Source organism: Pongo pygmaeus, chromosome 16 (assembly GCF_028885625.2).
Source record: "Pongo pygmaeus isolate AG05252 chromosome 16, NHGRI_mPonPyg2-v2.0_pri, whole genome shotgun sequence".
NCBI lineage: Eukaryota > Metazoa > Chordata > Mammalia > Primates > Hominidae > Pongo > Pongo pygmaeus.
In genome coordinates, this window is record NC_072389.2 from 80,412,641 (window position 1) to 80,434,301 (window position 21,661).

The window sequence follows — 21,661 nt, forward strand, 5'->3', positions numbered from 1 at the left end:
GGAGGCAGGAAGGAGAGAAGGATGGGTGTCCAGATAGACGTGCCATCCATGCTGGGGGACACAGGCAGAATGTGGAGGCCTGTCTTCCTAACTGGGAGGGGAGGCCAGGGCTGCTGAAGGATGGGGCCCAACCCTGGGCAACCCCCCTCCCCCCCTCCCCCCCTCCCCCACATCCAACTGCTGGAAGTGGTGGGAGACAGAAAGATGGCCTGAGTCGGGAGCAGGGGCAGAGCTCAGGTTGTCGAGGGGTCCCGCTGCCCACGTCAGACTGGAGGTGAGGGACGGGCGGGGCCTGACAGCAGGCCTGGAAGGAACAGGATGTCTACGCTGGAGAGGGAGGGAGAGGACAGTGCCAAAACCCAGCTCCTGGCCAGTCCCCAGCTCCTCCCTGCCTGGCCCTATCCCAGGATCCCCTCCCCAGCCTCCCAGCTATGATGTACCCCAGGGCCCAGACTTCAGGCGCCCTCACAATGCCGGCGGTCAGAGGTCCAGGTCCCTTGTTCTGCCTTGTCCTCCTGCTCCTAGACCCCCACAGGCCTGAGACGGGGCGTCCTCCTCTGCGCAGGTTTGAGTACAAGCTCAGCTTCAAAGGCCCAAGGCTGGCATTGCCTGGAGCTGGAATACCCTTCTGGAGCCATCATGGAGGTGAGGGGCAGGGGTGGGGACCAGCCATGCCCAGGGTCCCTCAAAGTGCTGGAGGGGCTGTGACTTGGTGGGGAGTGGGTCTGTCACAGCCATATCTCTGTCCAGGGTGGGGCAAGGCCTGGAACAGTGCCAGGCACCCCAGGACCCCTTCCAGGCTTGTCTGCTGCTCCACCCCCTCAACACCCCCCACCCCTGCTGTTTCTCCTCTGCCTCTCTGCTTCCCTGCCCCAGGACTTCTCTCTTCTCCTCTGCCTCTCCTTGGACCCCTGCCCTTCCTCTGCCTCTGACCTGTGAACACACAGACACATGCTCACACACTAAGTCTCAGGCACACAGAAGGCAATGTGGACCAGCACAAACCTCCACTGTCCCGGCTCCATCCCAGCAGGCCTGTGGCTGACCATGAGAACTGGGGGTTACCTGGAGGGAAGCATCCTCATCCCAGGCGAGTGAGCACCAGCCCTTCCCTGTATGTGTGTTGTGAGTGGAAGCAGGCATGAGAGCATCTTAGCCCATAGGTTTGTGTTCAGGGACTTCCAAACCCAGACCTACAAAGAGTGTGTCTTCTACCAGATCTTGTTCCAAAAAGGATTTGTGATGATGGAACTACACGATAGAGGGAGTGAGCAAGAACAATGAGGATTAGAGTGGAGCATGAAATAGTCTAGGAGCAAGGCTTCCAAAACATATGCTGTGAGGTCTGTCCACCTCAGAGTTGGGCCATGGATTTAATTCTGAGCCTCTTAGCAGGCAAAGCAAAGATAGAAAGCAGATCGGCTGTGGATTTCTGTCTATAAAATGTGAATTCTTGGCCAGGCACAGTGGCTCACGCCTGTAATCCCAGCACTTTGGGAGGCCGAGGCGGGTGAATCACAAGGTCAAGAGATCGAAACCATCCTGGCCAAAATGGTGAACCCCGTCTCTACTAAAAATACAAAAATTAGCTGGGTGTGGTGGCATGCGCCTGTAGTCCCAGCTACTCAGGAGGCTGAGGCAGGAGAATTGCTTGAACCTGGGAGGGCAAGGTTGCAGTGAGCTGAGATCCCACCATTGCACTCCAGCCTGGGCACAGAGCCAGACTCTGTCTCAAAAAAAAAAAAAAAAAAGATGTGAGTTCTGAGAAATGGCACGATTCCTAACGATTCCTAACTAAAGCCAGGACAAAATATCCCTCTTTTTTTTTTTTTTTTTTTTTTTGAGATGGAGTTTCACTCTTGTTGCCCAGGCTGGAGTGCAGTGGTGGGATCTTGGCTCACTGCAACCTTCACCTCCCGGATTCAAGCGATTCTCCTGCCTCAGCCTCCTGAGTAGCTGGGATTACAGGTGTGTGCCACCACACGCAGCTAATTTTTGTATTTTTTTTTTTTTTTTCGAGATGGAGTCTTGCTCTGTTGCCCAGGCTGGAGTGCAGTGATGTGATCTCGGCTCACTGCAAGCTCCGCCTCCTGGGTTCATGCCATTCTCCTGCCTCAGCCTCCCCAGTAGCTGGGACTACAGGTGGCTGCCACCACGCCCAGCTAATTTTTTGTACTTTTAGTAGAGACGGGGTTTCACCTTGTTAGCCAGGATAGTTTCGATCTCCTGACCTCGTGATCCGCCCGCCTTGGCCTCCCAAAGTGCTGGAATTACAGGCAAGCCACCGCGCCCAGCCTAATTTTTGTATTTTTTAAGTAGAGACGGGGTTTCACCATGTTGGCCAGGCTGGTCTCGAACTCCTGAGCTCAGATGATCTGCCTGCCTTGGCTATCCAAAGTGCTGGGATTATAGGCGTGAGCCACCGCACCCAGCCCAAAATATCCCTTTAAGATGATAGGCCCTGTCAGTAGGGTTTCTTCCAGTCCTCCTTCATAGAGACACAGGAAGTAACAAAAAAGTGGGCTGTTTCTCACAGCACCAAGCTGGGCCCTGCTTCAGGACCAGGATGGCAAAGCTTATACAACACTCACTGCTCTGGGCCTTGGCAAGTCTGGGTGTCACAGATCATGTGAGGGAGCAGAGGCACCTTCTCCAAGATCACCCAGTGATGTGTGCATTGTCTGTTCATTCATTCGTTCACCCTGATGCTCCTCTGTGCCCAGCCCAGAGATACCAGGCAGAGTCAGGCTGAGGGAGCCCATGGTCTGGGGCAAGGTCTCACCCACAGGCCTCGTAAGGCTGAAAGCCTTCTGCAAGGATTTCAGAGGCAGTGACAGCTTCCAGAGGCCCTGGGACTTGTGGCCTTGCAGCTCTGAGCCTCCCTACCCTCTATAAACTGTTTGTTTATAGAGCAAACAGTCTGGATTAGCAGCCTCCAGAACGTCCTGGCAGAGTCTGGGCCCTGGGCCAGGTTCCAGGCTGGCAGGTTGGAGGGTGGGGAGCGAGCTGGAGTAGGGCCTCTGAATTCCCTGCCCCCAGTTCCTGCCAAGACTGCCTCAGTTTCTCTCCCATTCCTTCTTCCTACCATGCAGGGCTCCTTCCTCCCCGCCCCACCACCACCAGTGACAATTCTCACACACACACTCCATCCTGCACTCTTTCATCGCCGTCCTGTGGGCTGGTTCTCACCTTCACACCTTTGCTTTCCTGCTTTCCTCACCTTGGAATGCCCCCTAGGTCCTGTCCACCAGGAAGCTCTGGCCTCATTTGGCCACAGCCTAGAGTCTTGGGCCTTCTTGCAGTTACTCCCTCCTAAAGTGCTCTCCTGTGTTCTGTGGTCTCAGGCACTTCCTTTTTTGTCACAAGGCCTCAGTTTCCTCATCTGAGAAATGGGAAGAGTTAGACACAAATCTCTCTCATGGTGGAAAAAGCTTGTGCTTTGCAGTCATATGGAGCCGAATTCCATCCAATCCACTTAGTTCCTTAACTTTTCTGAGCCTCACTTTCCTCATCTGTTAGATGGGTTCTTATAAAAACAGACAACACACACTGCGGTGAGGCTTCGCTGACGACGTGGATGGTGCTGGCATTCACTGCCCTCCCCAGCAAAGGCCCCTCCAGCTGTGCTGGGCTCTGACTCCTGCTTCCCTGGCTGGCCGGTTATTTAATGGCAGGCCTTGTCGTTGTCTCCTCCTCTTCTGGGAGCCTAGCCCGGGCCAGTGAGAGAGTGAAGGGGGAGCTGGGGTGTAGTGGGGCCTGGGGCTTGAGCTGCCCTGGTCCACAGACGCCATCCTGGGCCTGGAGGAAGTGCGGCTGACGCCATCCATGAGGAACCGGAGTGGCGCCGTGTGGAGCAGGGCCTCTGTCCCCTTCTCTGCCTGGGAAGTAGAGGTGCAGATGAGGGTGACGGGACTGGGGCGCCGGGGAGCCCAGGGCATGGTGAGTGTCCTCTCCCAGAGCTGACAGAGCGGGGTGGGTCAGGGAGGCGGGTGATGAGCCCCGGGGTCCCAGTATCCCACACGGTTCCCTGAGCTGAGGGGCTGGGGACCTGCAGGCCGTGTGGTACACCCGGGGCAGGGGCCATGTAGGCTCTGTCCTTGGGGGGCTGGCCTCGTGGGACGGCATCGGGATCTTCTTTGACTCTTCGGCAGAGGATACTCAGGTGCGTAGTGGTCTCCTGCCTGCCAGCCTGCCTGCCCGCTCACACCCTCCCCCTCCCGCCATGCCCGCGGCTCAGGCTGCTTCTCACCTCCCTGCAGAACAGTCCTGCCATCCGTGTGCTGGCCAGCGATGGGCACATCCCCTCTGAGCAGCCTGGGTAAGGGCCTGTCTGGACTGACCACTCACCTCCATTTTTGCATTGGAAGGGGCCCGTCCCCCCGATTCGAGCCCCTGCCCCAGCCTCCTCCAGCAGGGGGCCCACCCTCCCGGGCCGCCATACTTGCTGGACTCTCTCACTCAGCCAAAGTCCGCCCCCCTGGGGCTTGATTCCTTCGACCCAGCAGCCCCAGGTGAAATGACACAGGCTGGGGCCTGTGATGAGTATCTTTGCTCCCGTGATCTCATCCCATCTCCAACACCCTCCATAAGTGGGGGGTTATTCGTCCCATTTACAGGTCAGGACATTGAGCCCCAGAGAGGGGAAGGGATGTGCCGTGCGGAGAGCTGAACTTTGAGCCCATACTTACCCCGGGAGGGTCCCCGCCCTTCCCTGCATAGCTGTCCCTTCCCTTTCCCCTGATGATTTGGCTTCTGTCCCTCCCCGGCCCCGCTGCCTCCTCAGTAGCTGGGCCTGTTTGTCAGTGTCTCTCAGCAACCTTCTCTCGGCTCATAACAATTAGAGTAATTGCGTTTATAGAGTGAGCTGATTGCATGCCAGGCACAGCACCAAGCCCTTCTCATTTATTGTCTTAGTTAACCCTCATAACATTGTTATGAGGTCGTTCCAATTACCGTCCTCGTTTTAGAGATGGGAACACTGGGGTTTGGAGAGATGAGATGGCTTGCCCAAGGTCACACAGCTCGGGGCACGAACCCAGGTGGCTGCTCTGGTGCTGGCTTCTCCTCTGCTCTGTGCTGCCTCCCTCTTGGCGGAAGGCGGCACTGTCAGACGCTCTGCTGTGAGTAGCCTGAGGTGTCCAGAGACACTCAGCGTTTAACACTCTTCTCCTGACTCCCCAGAGCCTGCCGAGCCGACCTGTCAGGGAGGCAGCCTGGTCACATTGTCCTTGGCTGCCGGGACATGTCCAGGTCATGCGTCCTGAGTCAGCTGCATTCTGAGCCTTGGCAGCTGGGAGAGGAAAAGGAAGTCAGAGGCACAGGGGACTTGGACTTTAAAAGAAGGAGGAGGGAGAGGCCAGGCACAGTGGCTCACGCCTGTAATCCCAGCATTTTGAGAGGCTGAGGCGGGCTAATCACCTGAGGTCAGGAGTTTGAGACCAGCCTGGCCAACATGGTGAAACCCTGTCTCTACTAAAAATTAAAAAAATTAGCTGGGTGTGGTGGCAAGCACCTGTAATCCCAGCTACTTGGGAGGCTGAGGCAGGAGAACCGCTTGAACCCAGGAGGCAAAGGTTGCAGTGAGCCGAGATCGCGCCACTGCACTCCAGCCAGGGCAACAGAGCAAGACTCCATCTCCGAAAAAAAAAAAAAGAGAGAGAAGAAGGAGGGAGGTAAGGGTGATAGGACGAGGGTGATAGGTGGGTCGGGGGAATGGAGGGCAGAAACTGCATTGTTGGTCCAGGCCTTTGTCCCCTTAAGGAAGGGCCACAGGGAGGCCCCTGGCCCCTTCTGTAAATCCAAGTCCCAACATTCCGTCAGGCAGGGCTTGCTCCCCCTGCCCTCTTCTGCCAAGGGAGCAGGCTACAACAAGAGAGACTCAAGCTAGACAAGGTACATGTCCCATGCCAGCTCGCCCAGCGGAAAGGGAGGTGGCACAGCAAATCTGGGCAGAGTGGCTTCTGGGACTGCCCTCACTGTCCAGGCCTTGAGTCCTGTATATCCTGGCTGGATTCCAACTGCCCACAAGGGCCAGGCATGGTGGCTCACGCCTGTAATCCCAGCACTTTGGGAGCCAAGACAGGTGGATCACTTGAGGTCAGGAGTCTGAGACCAGCCTGACCAACAATGTGAAACCCCATCTCTACTAAAAATACAAAAATTAGCTGGGCATGGTGGTGCATGCCTGTAGTCTTAGCTACTTGGGAGGCTGAGGTGAGAGGATCACTTGAGTCCAGCAGGCAGAGGTTGCAATGAGCCACAACTGCACCATTGCACTCCAGCCTGGGCAGCGACTCTTTCTCAAAAACAAACAAGTGAACAAACTGCCCACAGGGATGGAGCCAGCCAAGCGCTGGGCTCCTGTCATCGGGACTTCCGGAACCAGCCACACCCCTTCAGAGCACAGATCACCTACTGGGGTCAGAGGCTGCGCGTGAGTCACCCTTTCTGCTTCTGACAGGGCTCTGAGTTACAGAGCTGCTATGTGTGCGTGCCCACGGCCCCAACACACCAGCGCCTGTGACACCACGTGAGGTCCCTGGCGCACACGGGCCAACATCCACAGGGGATCCTACATCCCTACACAGAATCCTAACACTCACCCAGAGCACATACATGTAAGGGCTCACATGAGACCAGGAGTGCGGGTCACCTCCATGCCATTCTGATACCAAGCCCTAGGGCCACCTGCCGTCCCACGGCCAGGGGAGCCAGGGAGTCAGAGGTAGAGACATCCCCCCACTGCTCACTCCCTCCGTGTCCCTCAGGTGTCCTTGAACAGTGGCCTCACTCCCAGTGATCCAGATGAGTTCTGCATGGATGTGGGGCCCCTGCTTTTGGTCCCTGGAGGTTTCTTTGGGGTCTCAGCAGCCACCGTCACCCTGGCAGGTGAGGATCCCACTGGGCAGGTAAGAGCAGAAGGGCAGTGACGAATAAATCACCCTCAGCACACCTTCTAAAGAGCACTGGGGTGGCGTCAGCCACTTCGCCACGGACCTGGGCCTCCATGACCCTTCGGAAAAGTAATGTCTGCCTTGAGACTTGCAAGTCTCAAATGGGATAAAACAAGAGAAGCTTTGATTTCAGTGCTGGCCATATAAGTACTCCTAGCTGTGAGCTGCGGGACAAGTGGAAGACAGACAGCAAGGAGGGACATTTAGGAAAATGGAGCAAAGAGATGTGACACCATGGAGAGTCCACGGAGGGTCCCACAGCGGGAAAGCCAAGGGCAACCAGAGCGTGGGAGTCCTTGAATGCCAGGACCTTGGTCTGGCTTCTGAGGAGGAGAGTGACATGGTCAGAGCTATGCTGGAAAGGTGGCCACGGTGCAGTTGCTACTACCAGTAGCAGCTGTGCTCTGGGGGCCTAGAGAGTGTCCGTTGGTCTGCTGCCATGGCTCTAGCCCGGGATGTTTTGGGATCATCCAGTTCTGCCACAGGGGCCTGCCTCTGACTGAGTGTGAGGTTCAACCCTCACCACCCACCCATCTACCTGTCAACCCTCACACCTTCCTATGAAGTGAGCAAGACAAGCATCAGATGGTGGCCCAAAGTCTCCCCTCTTGCCTCGGTGGGATATCATGGCAGTGAGGGTGAAGGCTGAGCGAGGGGGCTGCTGGGTGGAGGGGTCTTACTTCTCCTTCATCTGTCCCCTTCCAGACGATCATGATGTCCTGTCCTTCCTGACCTTCAGCCTGAGTGAGCCCAGCCCAGAGGTGATGCCAGCCCTGGCCTACCTGAGAATGGCAGCCCAGGGACCCTGCCCTCACCCATGTCATGGTGCCCTCAGACCTACCATTCCAGCCCTTACCTCCACCTGGCCTCTGAGCTCTGCTCAGGCCAGACCTTGTGTAGGGCAGTGCTGCGGGCCAGGCCCGGTCTGCGAGTCCTCGCAGGCTGGCTGGCTCAGGCTGTGACATTACAGTTCAGAGCAATCAGTGCCAGGTCTCAAAAGGTGCAGGGGGCTGTGGGAGCACAGAGGAGGGGTCCCAACCAGCCAGTGGCTCAAGGAAGGCTGCCTGGAGGAGATGAGCTTAAAGGAGCCACGGATCAGCACATACAGGCTTGAGGCCACAGCAGGGAGAGAAGACGGTGGGGATCTGCGTGAAGGCAGAACTCAGAGGGCTGGAAACTACAGGGCCAGATGGCCAGGGAGGAAGGCTGGGCTCATGGGGAAGCCTGTGGGAAGGCTCCCCTCGCCTCTGGATCTCCCATGGGTTTGGGGCCCGACTTTCTGTCTTCCTCCCCTAGGTTCCCCCTCAGCCCTTCCTGGAGATGGAGCAGCTCCGCCTGGCGAGGCAGCTGGAAGGGCTGCGGGCAAGGCTGGGCTTGGGCACCAGGGAGGATGTAACTCCAAAGTCAGACTCTGAAGCTCAAGGAGAAGGTAGGGACCGAGAGATCGGGCAGATGGCACTCATCTGAGTGTCACAGCATCCTCCACCCTTATGACCAGGAGTCCTTTAATCAGTAGGGAAACTGAGGCCTGAGGAGGCCACATCTAAGCAGGCCCTGGACCCAAGGGTTCTGTCCTATTCCCACCTTACCACTCAGACTCATTTTCCAGGAGAGGATCTTGGAGGCAGCAGCCACACCTTCTGGCACCCCTCTCCAAGAAGCCCCCCCAAAGATAAGATAGGCTGTGTTACCCCACCATGGCTGGCTGCCTATCCCAGCTCTGCCCTAATCCCCAGGGGAAAGGCTCTTTGACCTGGAGGAGATGCTGGGCAGACACAGCCGGATCCTGCAGGCTCTGTGGGGTCTCTCCGAGCAGCTGGCCCAGGCTGAGAGACAATGGAAGAAGCAGCTGGGGCCCCCAGGCCAAGCCGGGCCTGATGGAGGCTGGGTGAGAAGCCCCACAGGCATCCAAGGCTCCACCTGCGGGCCTGAAAGAGGAGCAAGCACTGTAGTCAGCAACTAGTCGCCCCTAAGGCCTGGAGGGAAAGGAGGGCAGGGATGAAGTGCTGCAGGTCACAGGATGGGGCAGGGCAGCATGCAGGATGGCATCTCTGCACAAGCAAATGCGCATGGGGCTGGGGCTGAGGCTGAGGCTGAGGCTGAGGCTGAGGCTGGGGAGAGGAGATGCCAGATATTTGGAATCAGCTCTGTAGATGAATGACAGAAATAGACTAGGTGCTAATTTGCATGTAGCTTCACATGCGATTTGCATAGGGCTTGCTTAATGCTCAGTTGCACCAGAAGCCTCATTTCATCTTCATTGCCATCTGGCTCCTCCCCCAGGGAGTCATGCTTCGGGTCATGCCCAGCCTGGGGGCCTGAGAGCTAAACTCAGCCAAGGTGTTAGATACTGGGCAGAGGAGGCCAGCAGCTCTTGTGGGCTTTGCTGGGCTCTGACAGCTCGAGGTTTTAATCTTGTGTCAGAGCAGCTTAGGCTGGGCTGCTAGTGTGTGTGGGGAAGAGGGGAAGGGACTTACACTCCAGGGCCAGGCCTCTCTCATCCTACCCCCAGGCCTTGGACTCTTCCTGCCAGATTCCATCCACCCCAGGGAGGGGTGGCCACCTCTCCATGTCACTCAATAAGGCAGGGATCCAAACACTGGGTGTTGACCAGCACTGGCCCCAGCTTGGCTGGTGCTCTGGGCGAACCGGGGCAGAGAAGACTGGGCTGGGCCTCTGCCTCCTTCAGGGGACAGAACCACTTTTAGAAGGGAGAGGTATTTTGGCTTGGCTTGGTGGCTCACGCCTGTAATCCTAGCACTTTGGGAGGCCAAGGCGGGCAGATCACGAGGTCAAAAGATCGAGACCATCCTGGCCAACATGGTGAAACTCCGTCTCTATTAAAAATACAAAAATTATACAAAAATTAGCTGGGCGTGGTGACGTGCATCTGTAGTCCCAGCTACTCGAGAGACTGAGGCAGAAGAATCACTTGAACCCGGGAGGCAGAGGTAGCAGTGAGCTGAGATTGTGCCACTGCACTCCAGCCTGGCTGCAGAGCAGGACTCCATCTCAAATAAATAAATAAGAAGGGAGAGGTATTTTGAGAAAACCCTAAAGTGGCCACTGTCAGGAGGAAACAACCACCCCTGGGGAGAGAGGTGTGAGTGGAGGGGGAATGCGGAAGCCCTTATGGATGAGGTCAGAGAAACACAGTGCGTCCAAATAAGGAGGCCCTGGTAATCTGGGAAGGCCTCTGGAAGGAAGAGGCTGCAGTGCCACTGGGAAGGTGGGCTCTGAGAAGAGAGGGGCTATGTCCTGGGCCCTAGACAAGAGGCTGCCCCTCCTGCAGGACTCTGCCAAGGTCGGTGCCCTGCTCCATGGACAGTGGACTCTGCTCCAGGCCCTGCAAGAGATGAGGTAAGGGACTGGGTGGGGACCCCTCCACCACCTTGTTTCTCTGCCTGAAGTTCCTCCATTAGCCCTTCATCCCTTCCATCATTTCCTGAGCGCCAGCACACAGCCTGTCAATTGGAAGGGCTGGGGGTGGAGTTAGGTTTGTTGAGTTGACTTGAATTTAATTCAATCAAGTTCAACATTTTGCAAGTCCTAGTTGAAAAGCAATTCTCTCCCGGAGAAGCCCATCATGAAGGCCCCCTCAGACACTCCCACCCTCAGGAGGCTTAAGAAATCTGAGCATTCCTTCAATGGAAGCTCCTGGGATGAGGGGCATTTTGATGGGGGCTCTTGGAGAGGGAGCACAGCCAAGATCAGACCAGTTGGAGGAGACAGTCCCTGACTTGGTTTTGTGCCCCGATTAACTTCCCGGTATCCCACTCTAGGCCGGGCCTCTGGAGCCCTGGGGGCTGGGGGTGTCCTGGGGATGCTGTGGAGGAGGCATGCATCCCAGCCTGAAGCCTAAAGCCCCTCTGTACACACACAGCTAGATGCCTAGGGTTGGGGGTGGAGAGGCACCTAGATGAGAAGAAGGAAAGGAGTTAAATCCCCAGGGACTGGGGATGGAAGGCAGAGCTGGGGAGCCTGGGGTTGACACAGATAGCTTTAGGGAGATCTTTATCTGAGCTAAAGTCTCAGGATCTAGGAAGAAGGTTGGAGGTGAAAAGACCAGCCCCCAAGAAGGGGCCCCATGGATGGTACCTGTTCCCCATCCATGTGCTGCCCCTGGGGAAATGGGAAATGATTAGGCCATTTGGGTGGAAGCAGAAGAGGTAATGAGTCATCTTACTTGGTTTCCACCCCTGATTAGGGATGCAGCTGTCCGCATGGCTGCAGAAGCCCAGGTCTCCTACCTGCCTGTGGGCACTGAGCATCATTTCTTAGAGCTGGGCCACATCCTGGGCCTCCTGCAGAAGGAGATTCGGGTCCCGGCAGTGAGGGGGAAGTAGTGGGGAGCATGGGGTCCCCAACCTTGGCGTCTGGGATCAGCCACCCTTCTTCCAGCACTTCAGCAGCCCCAAGCCCTCCTGCCTTTGCCCGCCCCTCCCAGGACTGCTGGCAAGCACATCTGTGCCTGCGTCAGTGTCTGTGTGTGCATGCATACGTGCCAGCACACATCTCATCTTTTCTCTGTCCTCTGTCCTCTCTGGAGAGTCCCACAGACTCAGCACCAGCAGGGCCCTGGACACCCCTCGATCCAATATCCAATGACCAGAGGGGAAATGGGGTGGGCTGTGTCCAAGATCATTCAGAGTCCAGTGGTGGAGTCAGTGCTTCCCCATGCCCTGTCCCATCCTCGTTCCCTTGCTCTCACCTTGCTCACCCTATCTTTGGCTTTCTACTTCTCTCTTTCTCTTCTCTTGAGCCCTGGGCCCCTTGATGATCCCAGGCCCCAGGCCTTCCCAGCTGTTCCCACAGATGCAGCCATGGGAGCTGGGGTGGGGGAGGCAGCTTTGTACACTGCCCCCTCTCCAAGTTCCCTGGATGAGAGCCAGGACGCCCCAAGCCTGGGGAAAGAAAACGGAGCATGCACATGGCCTAGATTCCAGGTCCCCCCCTCCTTCTGGGTAAGAAGCTAAGCTAGGACCTTAGACTTTCCCCTTTCAGAAGGCAGTGGCCAAGGCCCCCCGCCCACCTGGCCAGCCCCCAAGGGCCTCCTCGTGCCTGCAGCCTGGCATCTTCCTGTTCTACCTCCTCATTCAGACTGTAGGCTTCTTTGGCTACGTGCACTTCAGGTGGGCCACCCCGTGAGCAGGACTTCCCACAGCACTGGCATCTCTTGGTTCTCAGCTATAGCCATTGGATTTAGGAGAGGGGACACTTCAGCCCAGAGGGGACCTGCCGAGTCCCCAAATCACAAAGAGCACAGTGCAGGATAAGGCCCATTCTCTCACCAAGCACTACTGACCACCTCTCTCACCAAGCACTACTGACCACTAACCCCATCTGGGTCCTGCTCTCACGGAGCTCACTCACACAGGTCTAACTGACCCTGTGTAGTCAATGCCATGATGTCAGGAGGCTGAGGGGCTACGAGAGTGCAGGAGAACACACTTGACCCCCCTTGGTTAGGGAATCAACCTGGAAGGGACATTTGATATGGTCATTAAGGTGACTACGAGTTTTCCACCCTGACAAGATAGGTAAAGGCATAGAGGCAGAGGGAACAGCATGAGAAAAGGCAGGGAGGCATGAGAAAAACATAATATTTTAGAGAAAAAGTGGCAAGTTCAGTAGTTTTGGAGCAAAGGGCAGGACTAGTTTGTGAAATTGGGCAAAGAGATCTAAAAAAGTGAGAGGAGGTCACTAGTTTTGCTTGGTGTGTGTTTGCTGAATGAACGTGCACCATTTAGAGATGTGGGGTGTGCTAAAGGCTTCAGCAATGAGACTGACAATCTTTGTTGGTGGAATTTCAAGACAAGAAGAGTCCGTGTGGGCTGAGATGGTCCTGGAGGAGGAGTAAAATGAGCTAAGCTTTAAAAAGCACAAGGTGGAAATGCTCACAGGCTTCAGCGCATGCACAGGAGTGCAGTGGTGGCAATCAGCCTGGAGCCACTAGGGCAGACCTTACATGCCCAGGGGGAAAGTGTGGACCATATGCAGCAGGCCAAAGGAGCCACAGAAAGTCCAAGAACAGCGGAAGTTGTGGTGCAGTGAGTGTAGCAAGGCAAGCATGAGAGTCTTGGTTTTTCAAAAGCCCATAAAGAAGAGACGCAAGTAACCTGTAACCTTCTCTCTGGCAGCAGGCAGGAGCTGAACAAGAGCCTTCAGGAGTGTCTCTCCACAGGCAGCCTTCCTCTGTGTCCTGCACCACACACCCCCAGGGCCCCAGGGCCCCAGGGATTCTGAGGAGGCAGCCTCTCCCTGCCAGCATGCCTGCCTGACCCACCTCAGAGCCTGCTTTGCATCACTGGGAAGCAGGCAGTGTCTTGGGTGGGGGCTTGGTCAGTATCCTCTCTGTCTGGGTGCCCAGCTCCCACCCACACCTGAGCTTTCGGCATGCTCCCACCTTATTAAAGGTAATTTCCCTCTCCCCATGCTGTGATATGCTGGTCTTCTTTCCAGCCTCACCCTAATCTCTGTGAAGGCTTCCACCCCTTCTGAGTAGCTGGCTGGGAGTGGACTCCAAGCAGGCAAGGAGGCCAAGGCCTGGCTTAACCTCCAAAAGACCAGATACCCCACAGGCTTTGAACCTTCGACTATGGAGGGAAAGAGAGCCATGACTGTATATAATGCTGTCCTCAAATTCACCCATAACAGAGAGCAGTGTCTCCCAATGTCCCTCCTGGCCCAGCTCAGCCAGCATCACCGAGCAGCTCTCTCCCTCCCCATTCCTAGCTGCTCCAGGGGCAGCAGGGGAGGCGCGTGACAGAGCAACCCTGAGAGGCCAACTCGTGGAACCATAACTGGGATTCCCGCTCACGCCCTCAGGTCTCCCTTCCTTTTCCAGCGTCAAGCTCTTTGGGCAGCTGCTGGGTTCAGTGACTTGGGTGGGTAGGGAGAATGGGGGGCGCCCAAGGCTGGGTTTTTACCCCTTGCTGCTACCTGGATCTCCCAGCTGAAATCCCAGTTATTAGTGGCCCAGGAGAGGAGAAAGTTGGAAGAGGCTACGGAACAGGGTTCCGGGAGTGTATGAGCTCAACCCCTCTCCCGGGAGAACGACCCCACCACCGCAGGCCCTAATCCGCTGTCAGCAGTGCCCAGCGGAGCTCGGCGTTGAAGGAGGCACGTGGGGGAGGCGGGAGTGGGGAGCGGGCACGTGGTCCAGCCTTCTCAGCCCCGTGCTGCCCCCCGCCCCCCGTGAGGAGGGGTTTGGGGAGGTGGGGGCGGGCCCGGGCGGGGGCGGGGGCGGGCGGCGGGCGGCGCCAAGCGTGGGGCGCGGGCCCGCGGCGGGAGCTGTCCGTGAGTCCTAGTGCTGAAGTAGGCGCGGACGTGCCCGGTGCCTGGCGCGTGGTAGCAGGCGCCCAGTGCCCCGGCCGGCGAAGACCATGGCGTTCATGGTGAAGACCATGGTGGGCGGCCAGCTGAAGAACCTCACTGGGAGCCTGGGAGGCGGCGAGGACAAGGGGGATGGGGACAAGTCGGCAGCCGAAGCTCAGGGCATGAGCCGGGAGGAGTACGAGGAGTATCAGAAGCAACTGGTGGAAGAGAAGTGAGTGGGATCCCTTCCTGGCTCCAACGACCTCCCCTCCCCACCCCCACAGCTGCTCAGTCCATCCCCGGGCCAGCCTTAGGTCCCAATCCCTTCTCCCCTACTTTCCTAGACACGGTAAGAGACCGGGAGGTGTCCTCTACACTGCCCCCAGACCCATCCCATCTCAAACCCGAAACCCCGCTCCAGCTTCATACTCCGGCCAAGGGGGAGTGGGGGGGAGGGGCGAACGGACGAGGGACGGACCCGAGCTTGGGACGAGGAGGGGGGTGCACGTGCGTTTCTGACGAAACAATAATCCCTTAATCCGATCTGGTCCCAGCCGCCTATGTCTTCCAACTGGGGCTCCTCTGAACTTGAGGCTCTGAAAAAAGTGGTGCAGCCGCTCAGAGTCGCGGAGGCAGACCCTGAGATGGGGGCAACTCACAGACATTGAGCACTTGTGGGCCCGCGGTGCTGGGACAGAGTTTGGGGCTGGACTCTGCTGCTAGGCTACTTGGGTTCAGAGCCTGGCTTTGCCTATTAGCTGGATAACTTTAGGCAAGTTACTTAACCTTTCTGTGCCTCTGTTTCCTTTTCTGGAAAATGGGGATGGTAATCATAATACATGCCTTGTATATTTATGAAGATTAAATGCCAATGCATGTAAATTGTTTAGCACAGCACCTGGCACATGATAAAGTCTCATAAATGATAGCTATTATTTCGCTCAATCCTGATAACAGTTTTGTGAGTTGCAAAATTTTATCCCTATTTTACAGAAGAGGAAGGTAAGTGACTTACCTAAGGATATACCTAAAATGGTAGTGGAGCTGTGAACCCAAGTTTGGCCTAAATACTTTTCCCCACATGACATAGCTTGTCAGTGAGGGAACAGCAGACCAAGTTGGAGGCCATGAGGGACAAATAATTAGAATCTGCAGAGACAGCCAGACAGACTGCCACCTTGGCTCCCTAGTTCCATCCAGTGGCAGAGATGACAAAGGGCACTGTGATGGGAAGAGGCAGCAGAAACCTGGATGTCCAGGTTGGAGCGCTTTTGCTACACACAAGGACCAATGCAGCAGCTGCCAGGACTCAGAACCCCTTCTGTCCTTCCCTCGAACACTTCAACCCCCTTCTCTCAGCCCTCGTGGTGACTCTGCCCCCGGTGACCCTGCAGGATGGAGCGGGATGCACAGTTCACACAGAGGAAGGCAGAGCGGGCCACACTGCGGAGCCACTTCCGAGACAAATACCGGCTACCCAAGGTAAGCTGGCCCCGGCTGCGAGGCACATCTGGGACCCTGAGCTCTGGGTTCTGGACTCCTTCGCCCCATTCTGGGCACCACAGCCCTCAGCTATAAGACTCACAGCGTGTTTGGTTAGATCCTTCCTTCTCATTCATTTGTTCTTTTATTCATTCACTCACTCATAGTTAAATCTGTGCCCACCAAGGGCCAGGGCTTTGTGCTGAGGGGACCCCAGTCCTCATGAGACTGACAGGTCTGTATTTCTGGAGCCAATCTAAGCCTTTTCTCTCCTCCACCCCCTGTACCCCCACCAAACCTGGGCCAGGCCTGGGCAGAGGAAGACACAGCGGAGGTAGAAATCAGTAGATTCGACTGCAGAGGTGAGTGCTCTGGGGGTTTCTCAACCTACTGAAGGGCAGAACTTAAGGTGGGGGAGAGAAGCCCTGTGTGTGCCAAGTACTTGACCTTCATGTCCTCATCAAACCCCCAATAATGCTGCCAGGCAGCTATCACCCACAGCGACAAAAGATGAAACTGAGGCTCAGAGAGATGGAGGGACTTGGCTAAGATCATACAGCCAGTGAGCCATGGAGCTGGGACCAGCCCTCAAGCCGGTGAATATGAGCCTGCCTTTGCTCCAGGGCCCCAGGCTGCTTTCCAGGGTATGGAGTCTGCCCGTAGAGAGCCAAGTACCCCCTTGGCCGGCCAAGCAGCCAGAGAGTATATCTCAGGAGATCCCTGCCCCCACGATCCCCTGGGCAGTGCAGCACCAGAAGGGCATATAAGTGTGCTGCTCCTGTTGTCTAAGGAGGGGACTGAAGCACAAATCTCTCCCAGAATATCACCCTAGTGCATCCAGAACTGTGCTGGACTCAGGGAAAATAGCACAGGGCTATAGCGCTCCTGATTTTGATCTTCCACTTGAATTGAATGACCAAATGTATGAACATCACATTCACTCATTCAACAAATATTTACTGAGTCCCCAGCTGCTTCTGACTCCCCACAGGGCACCAATCTTTTGGAAATCTGTCACGGGGAAAAACCGGTCCAGAATGCCTGCCTCACTGCAAACTCTCCTAGGAATAAAGTCATTCCTCAGATGCTTGCGCTAGGCATATAAGAGACACCTGCCATCAGGGAAGTCAGAGTTGAGCAGAAGAGCCAAGACTTGGATGCAACTGAGTAGGACATAAGGCGCCCCCCAGAAGAACAGTGAAGGGCAATGGCCATCGTAGGTGCCATGCAAAAAAACATAGATGTTGGAATCAGTGACATAGGTTTGAATCTAGCTCCCCAACATCCTACCTGTGTGATCTTGAATAATTTAAGTTACTTAAGTTGGTTAAGTAACTTAAATTTAAAGTAAGTTACTTAAATCCTGTAAGCCTCAATTTCCTTGTTTGTGAAGTGGAAATAACAATACCTACCTACCTCACAGGGTTATTGTGAGAATTAAAAGCACCCAGCTCAACATCTGCCATGTAATAGATATAATAGATGTTTGATAAATGGTACCCATCACTATTTTTGGTTACACCCTTAAGCATAACAAGAGTCAAAACATGACTTAGCTGACTGTAACAGTGTGACTCATAGGTATTTTCATTTTGTCTTTACTCACTGTGCTGGTCCTTCAGTATCTCAGAGTGAAATAAGGTAATATGAAAGGTCTCCATGTCCAGGCATCAAACGCTTGATCCTGGGATGTGGGGGTGGGTGCTGAGCTCACTGGAACATGGGGCTCAAGAATCTAGGGGGCCAGGCACGGTGGCTCATTCCTGTACTCCCAGTACTTTGGGAGGCCAAGGTGGGCATATCACTTGAGCCCAGGAGTTTGAGACCAGCGTGGGCAACATAGGGAGACCTCGTCTCTACAAAAAAAAAAAAAAAAAAGAATCTAGGGGCCTGGAACCCAGTCCAAGCCTTCTGCCTGTCCTCTCAACTCTGGGTCCTCACAGACTTCTACTCCACCCCACCCTCTCTTCCCTTCAGAACGAGACAGATGAGAGCCAGATCCAGATGGCAGGTGGAGATGTGGAGCTGCCCCGGGAGCTGGCCAAGATGATCGAGGAGGACACGGAGGAAGAGGAGGAGAAGGCCTCAGTCCTTGGGCAGCTGGCCAGCCTTCCTGGCTTGGACCTGGGCTCACTCAAGGACAAGGCCCAGGCCACACTGGGGGACCTCAAGCAATCAGCTGAGAAGTGTCACGTCATGTGACCACTTCCCCAGGGTTACCCACTGGGCTGGGCCCCCATGAGGGCTAAGAGTCTGTCAACTTCCAGGGACCCACACTCCATTTGGGGCTTTGTTTTCCTTGCCCCATCCTAGTTCCAAGACCTTTCCCATCCATGCCCCAAGCCTGTCTTCTGGTTTCTTCCTCTGCTGGGAGTAAAGTCCCCATCTTCACTCTACCCTTCAGGACCCTCCCCACCAGCTCAGCCTGTGGAGGCCTCCTAAGATTGTAGGAATAGGCCCATCCCTCTCTGGCCATGGCCCCAAGTTCCTGCACACAGGAGCACCCACAGAGAGACACACACAGGACACAAAAACCCTGGCACGTTCAGAGACAGAAGCCACAGATGCATCCCGGCACACACAGACACGCATGCACAGGCCAGCTCCCTTGCATGTCCAGCCCCTCCAGACACCACCACTCAGAAACTCTGAGAGAGAACGTGGGCAGATACCCTCGGCAGACAGAAGGCCTGAGTTCCAGTCTCCACCTTTATTGTTCTTGAAAGCCCCTGCTCTCTCTCAGCCTTATTTCATCATCTGTAAAATGGGAATGGCCTGAATGACTTTTAAGGCTCTTTCTGGCTTGGCCTCTCAGAGCCAAGCCCACACCCCTCCTTGGGCAGGGCAGCAGCTGCCGCCACAGCCTCCAGTGGCTGCCACTGTGGGCTCTGGGAGCCGGAGCGATGCTGTGTGAGAGGCAGAATGCCAAGGATGAAGCTGGCACTGAACAGTAAGCGGCTCCAGGCCTCCTCTGGGCCCAGGGCCCAGCCAATTTCTGTTCTGTTCCTGTAGAACGCTCTCTGGATTCCATAGCTGGAATCTCCTCTCTTAGCTCAGTGAAAAATAAAAATCCCAAATGGTGTGCCTACCTTCCCACTTCTTACTGGCTTCCAGGAGTCTTGGAGTTCACAGCCCCCCGAGCCTGCCTTAAAGGGGTGTCCTCCACCCCCCACCTACAGCTTCACAGGAGGGGAGGAGGCATCCAGTGCTAGGAGTGGAAGTGTCTCCAGCTCTGTTCTCTTGGGGCCCTGGGTGAAGGTGGGGTCTGGGGCCTATGAAATAGGTCTGGGCTTTGAGGAGGATGGAGCAGCCTCATTATGTGGGGAAGATGGGGCCTCTGGGGCATCACTGAGACCACAGGTGGGGCCAGGGCTGGACCGCAGCTGTCTTGGGTGCCTATGCCTACACCCCTCCTCACCCTAGAGACGGAAGATGTGCAAAAAGAAAGAAGGTAGGGCAACTGCATTCCAGCCCCACACTGTGATGACTTTGAGCCTGTCCTTTCCCTCCTTGAGCCTGTCTTGCTTGTCCCCTATAAAATGAACAGTCCCCCTCTCCCCCAAATAGTAATAATACGTTTCAAAGGGTGACCATTTATAAAGCATACGACAAACCATATCAATAAATGTAACTCATTCTTTTAAAAAAATGAAGAGCCCAGATCTCATCCCGCTCACCTGTGGCAGGGGCTGAGGGGCAGGGGTCAGGGGAGGTTTAAGAAACCAGCCAGGAAGCTCCCCAAGCAGGTCGCCCCCGGGGCCCAGGCAGGAGGAAGGTGCTATGGGGCCAACCCCAGGTGCCCCACCCCGAGGTCCAGGGCCTGGCCTGTGGGGAAGCCAGCCAAGGTTCACAGGAAGGAGCGGCTGTCTGAGGATTGGGTTTCAAGGGCAAAGTTTCCATGAGGTCTCCTTTGTAAAATAAGAACAAGGCATATAGAACCTGTACAGGAGGTCATGCGGGGCTGGAAGAGGGGAGACAGGGCAGGGAGAGACACAGGCCCAGCCCTGGTATCTGCTGCTGAAGCTGTCACTCTTGGTCTCACTCTCCTGAGTGTCCCCAGGGAATGGGCCTGGGCCTCTGAGCTGCTCCTGGGCTGCCCCCAGGCCAGGGCCTCCTCCTGACCTTCTCAGAGCTGAAGGAGACCCAAGCCAGAGCCCCAAGCCGGGTAAGGGGGTCATGGGCTGCCTCCGCAGCATCAGCAGCAAGACCCACGTCAGCACTCCGCCCTCCGGGGCCTTCTGCCTAATGGGATTCGACAGACCCCTTCCCCCTCAGTGCTTCGCAGGGCTGAGAGGGAGAGGCAGGGGTGGTGGGCAGTGGGGGCTGGGGGACTTGCACTCGCTGAACCCTGTCAAAGCAAGGCTGGTTGGAACCTGGATTAAAGATAGGGAGGGAGGTGAGTCCCCACATTAGTTTCCCCTTCACCCTGGGAGCGGAACTCCAAGAAGCCCTGACCGGTTTGCACTATCCCTGGAATGGGGTGGAGGAGGCTGTGGGGCTCAGATAAAGATGGACAATGAGGGTAGGCTGAGGGGTCCCCAGCTCTGTTGGACATGCCTGGCCTCCCTTCTTCCTCCCTCCTCCCCATCAGCCCTGCAATCTGGGTCTCTGTCAGTCTGCACCCCTCTCACCTGTGTGCCCTCACGCCCCGCTGCTCTGCTGGCTCAGTGCCTGTCCTATATCTGCCCGCAGCTGGGGGCTGACTTGGCCCAATTGGAGCTCCTCTTCTGCACCTGCCCCCAACTCCCAAGCCCTCAAGCCCTGAATACATCAACTACTACTCTCTTCCCAAGCTGTTCCTACCCTCTCTTATTTAGACAATCCAATGTCTAACTAGGATATTTACATATTTGTCCTATAACTGGTCCACCCACCTGGTGTGATGTGAGGGCCACAGAGTCATTTGCCACCAAAACTTCCCATTTCACCCTCTGCCTAGAACCCCATTAGTACCCCGTAGTTAGGACTCTGATGTTTCAGGCCTGCTCCTTCCTTCCCTCCCTCCCTCCTTTTCTTTTCCCCTTTCCTTTCTCCTTCATACCCTTGCAGGAAGTCTGAGCATACACGAAATGTTAAAAGGTAGTTAAGACAGCCCCTCCAACTTCCCCAAACCCCTTCAGCAGGAGGGAAGAGGCAGAGATGGTTGCCTGTCCCACCAACTCTCACCCTCAGGGGCTCTGGTTCCACAATGCAAAAGATTTCAGGGAAACCCTGCCCAAAGAGCCTGCAGTCCCCTGCTCCTACCTTCTACCCACCCGGACAGCTCAGGCCCAGTTGCCAGCAGGAAGAGGGTGCCAAGAGAACAAGTGACTTTCCCAAGGCCAGCTGGTCCCCAGGGAGGAACTGGGGAGGGTGACCAGGGTTTGGAGCATGGAGGATCTCCTGTTCCCTCAACAGCCAGATGGTTCCTCCTCAGACACCGGAGGCCCCAGGCAGGCGCTAAGGACACCTGGGACATGCTTGTTAGCTGAGCCGAGCTGCTGACATTGCCTGTTGACCCAGCTGACACTCAGCCGTGAGGCCGGAGCTTCTGTCCTCTATCCCACAGACCTGAGGTGGGGCTGGGGGTGTAGTTACAGGGTCCACTGCCGTGCCTCCAACCCAGTGCCTGCCAGGCAGAGCTGTCCCCAGAGGCCATTTGAGGTTTGAGATCAGGGGAGCAGCAGCAGCACTGAGGCAGCCTCAGCCTCATTCAGCAGGAGCTGCACCTGCATGTGTGCTCATGAGCGTGTGTGTGGGGCCTGCGGGGGTTTGTGAGCCTGCACACGGCTGTCTTGTGTCTGTGGGATCTGCTGTGTGTAGGTGCAGTATGAGTTCCTCTGGGGAAGCTGTCATTGGTGTGCTCCTTCCCTTGGGCCCCAGCCTCGGTGTTGGGCCACTGCCTTTTCACGGAGGGCTGTGACAGCAAC

General features: G+C 56.1%; 2 protein-coding genes across 2 annotated transcripts; both read left to right on the top strand.

Annotated features, from left to right (window-relative positions):
- The first annotated feature begins 272 nt into the window (after positions 1–272).
- LMAN1L (lectin, mannose binding 1 like) lies at positions 273–13,379 on the top strand. The gene is given in 15 exon segments (XM_054452439.2): positions 273–645; positions 3,785–3,939; positions 4,055–4,162; positions 4,260–4,318; positions 6,334–6,433; positions 6,768–6,888; positions 7,659–7,714; positions 8,250–8,382; positions 8,690–8,841; positions 9,466–9,537; positions 10,246–10,313; positions 11,161–11,284; positions 11,958–12,085; positions 13,097–13,169; positions 13,172–13,379. Coding segments are annotated over 15 exon segments (1,626 nt in total). The 5' UTR covers positions 273–431; the 3' UTR covers positions 13,235–13,379.
- Positions 13,380–14,194: 815 nt separating this feature from the next.
- CPLX3 (complexin 3) lies at positions 14,195–18,836 on the top strand. Its single transcript, XM_054452440.2, has 3 exons — positions 14,195–14,502; positions 15,665–15,752; positions 17,730–18,836. The coding sequence occupies exons 1-3, from the start codon at positions 14,339–14,341 to the stop codon at positions 17,952–17,954; spliced, it is 477 nt and encodes a 158-aa protein (XP_054308415.1). The 5' UTR covers positions 14,195–14,338; the 3' UTR covers positions 17,955–18,836.
- The last annotated feature ends 2,825 nt before the right edge of the window (positions 18,837–21,661 follow it).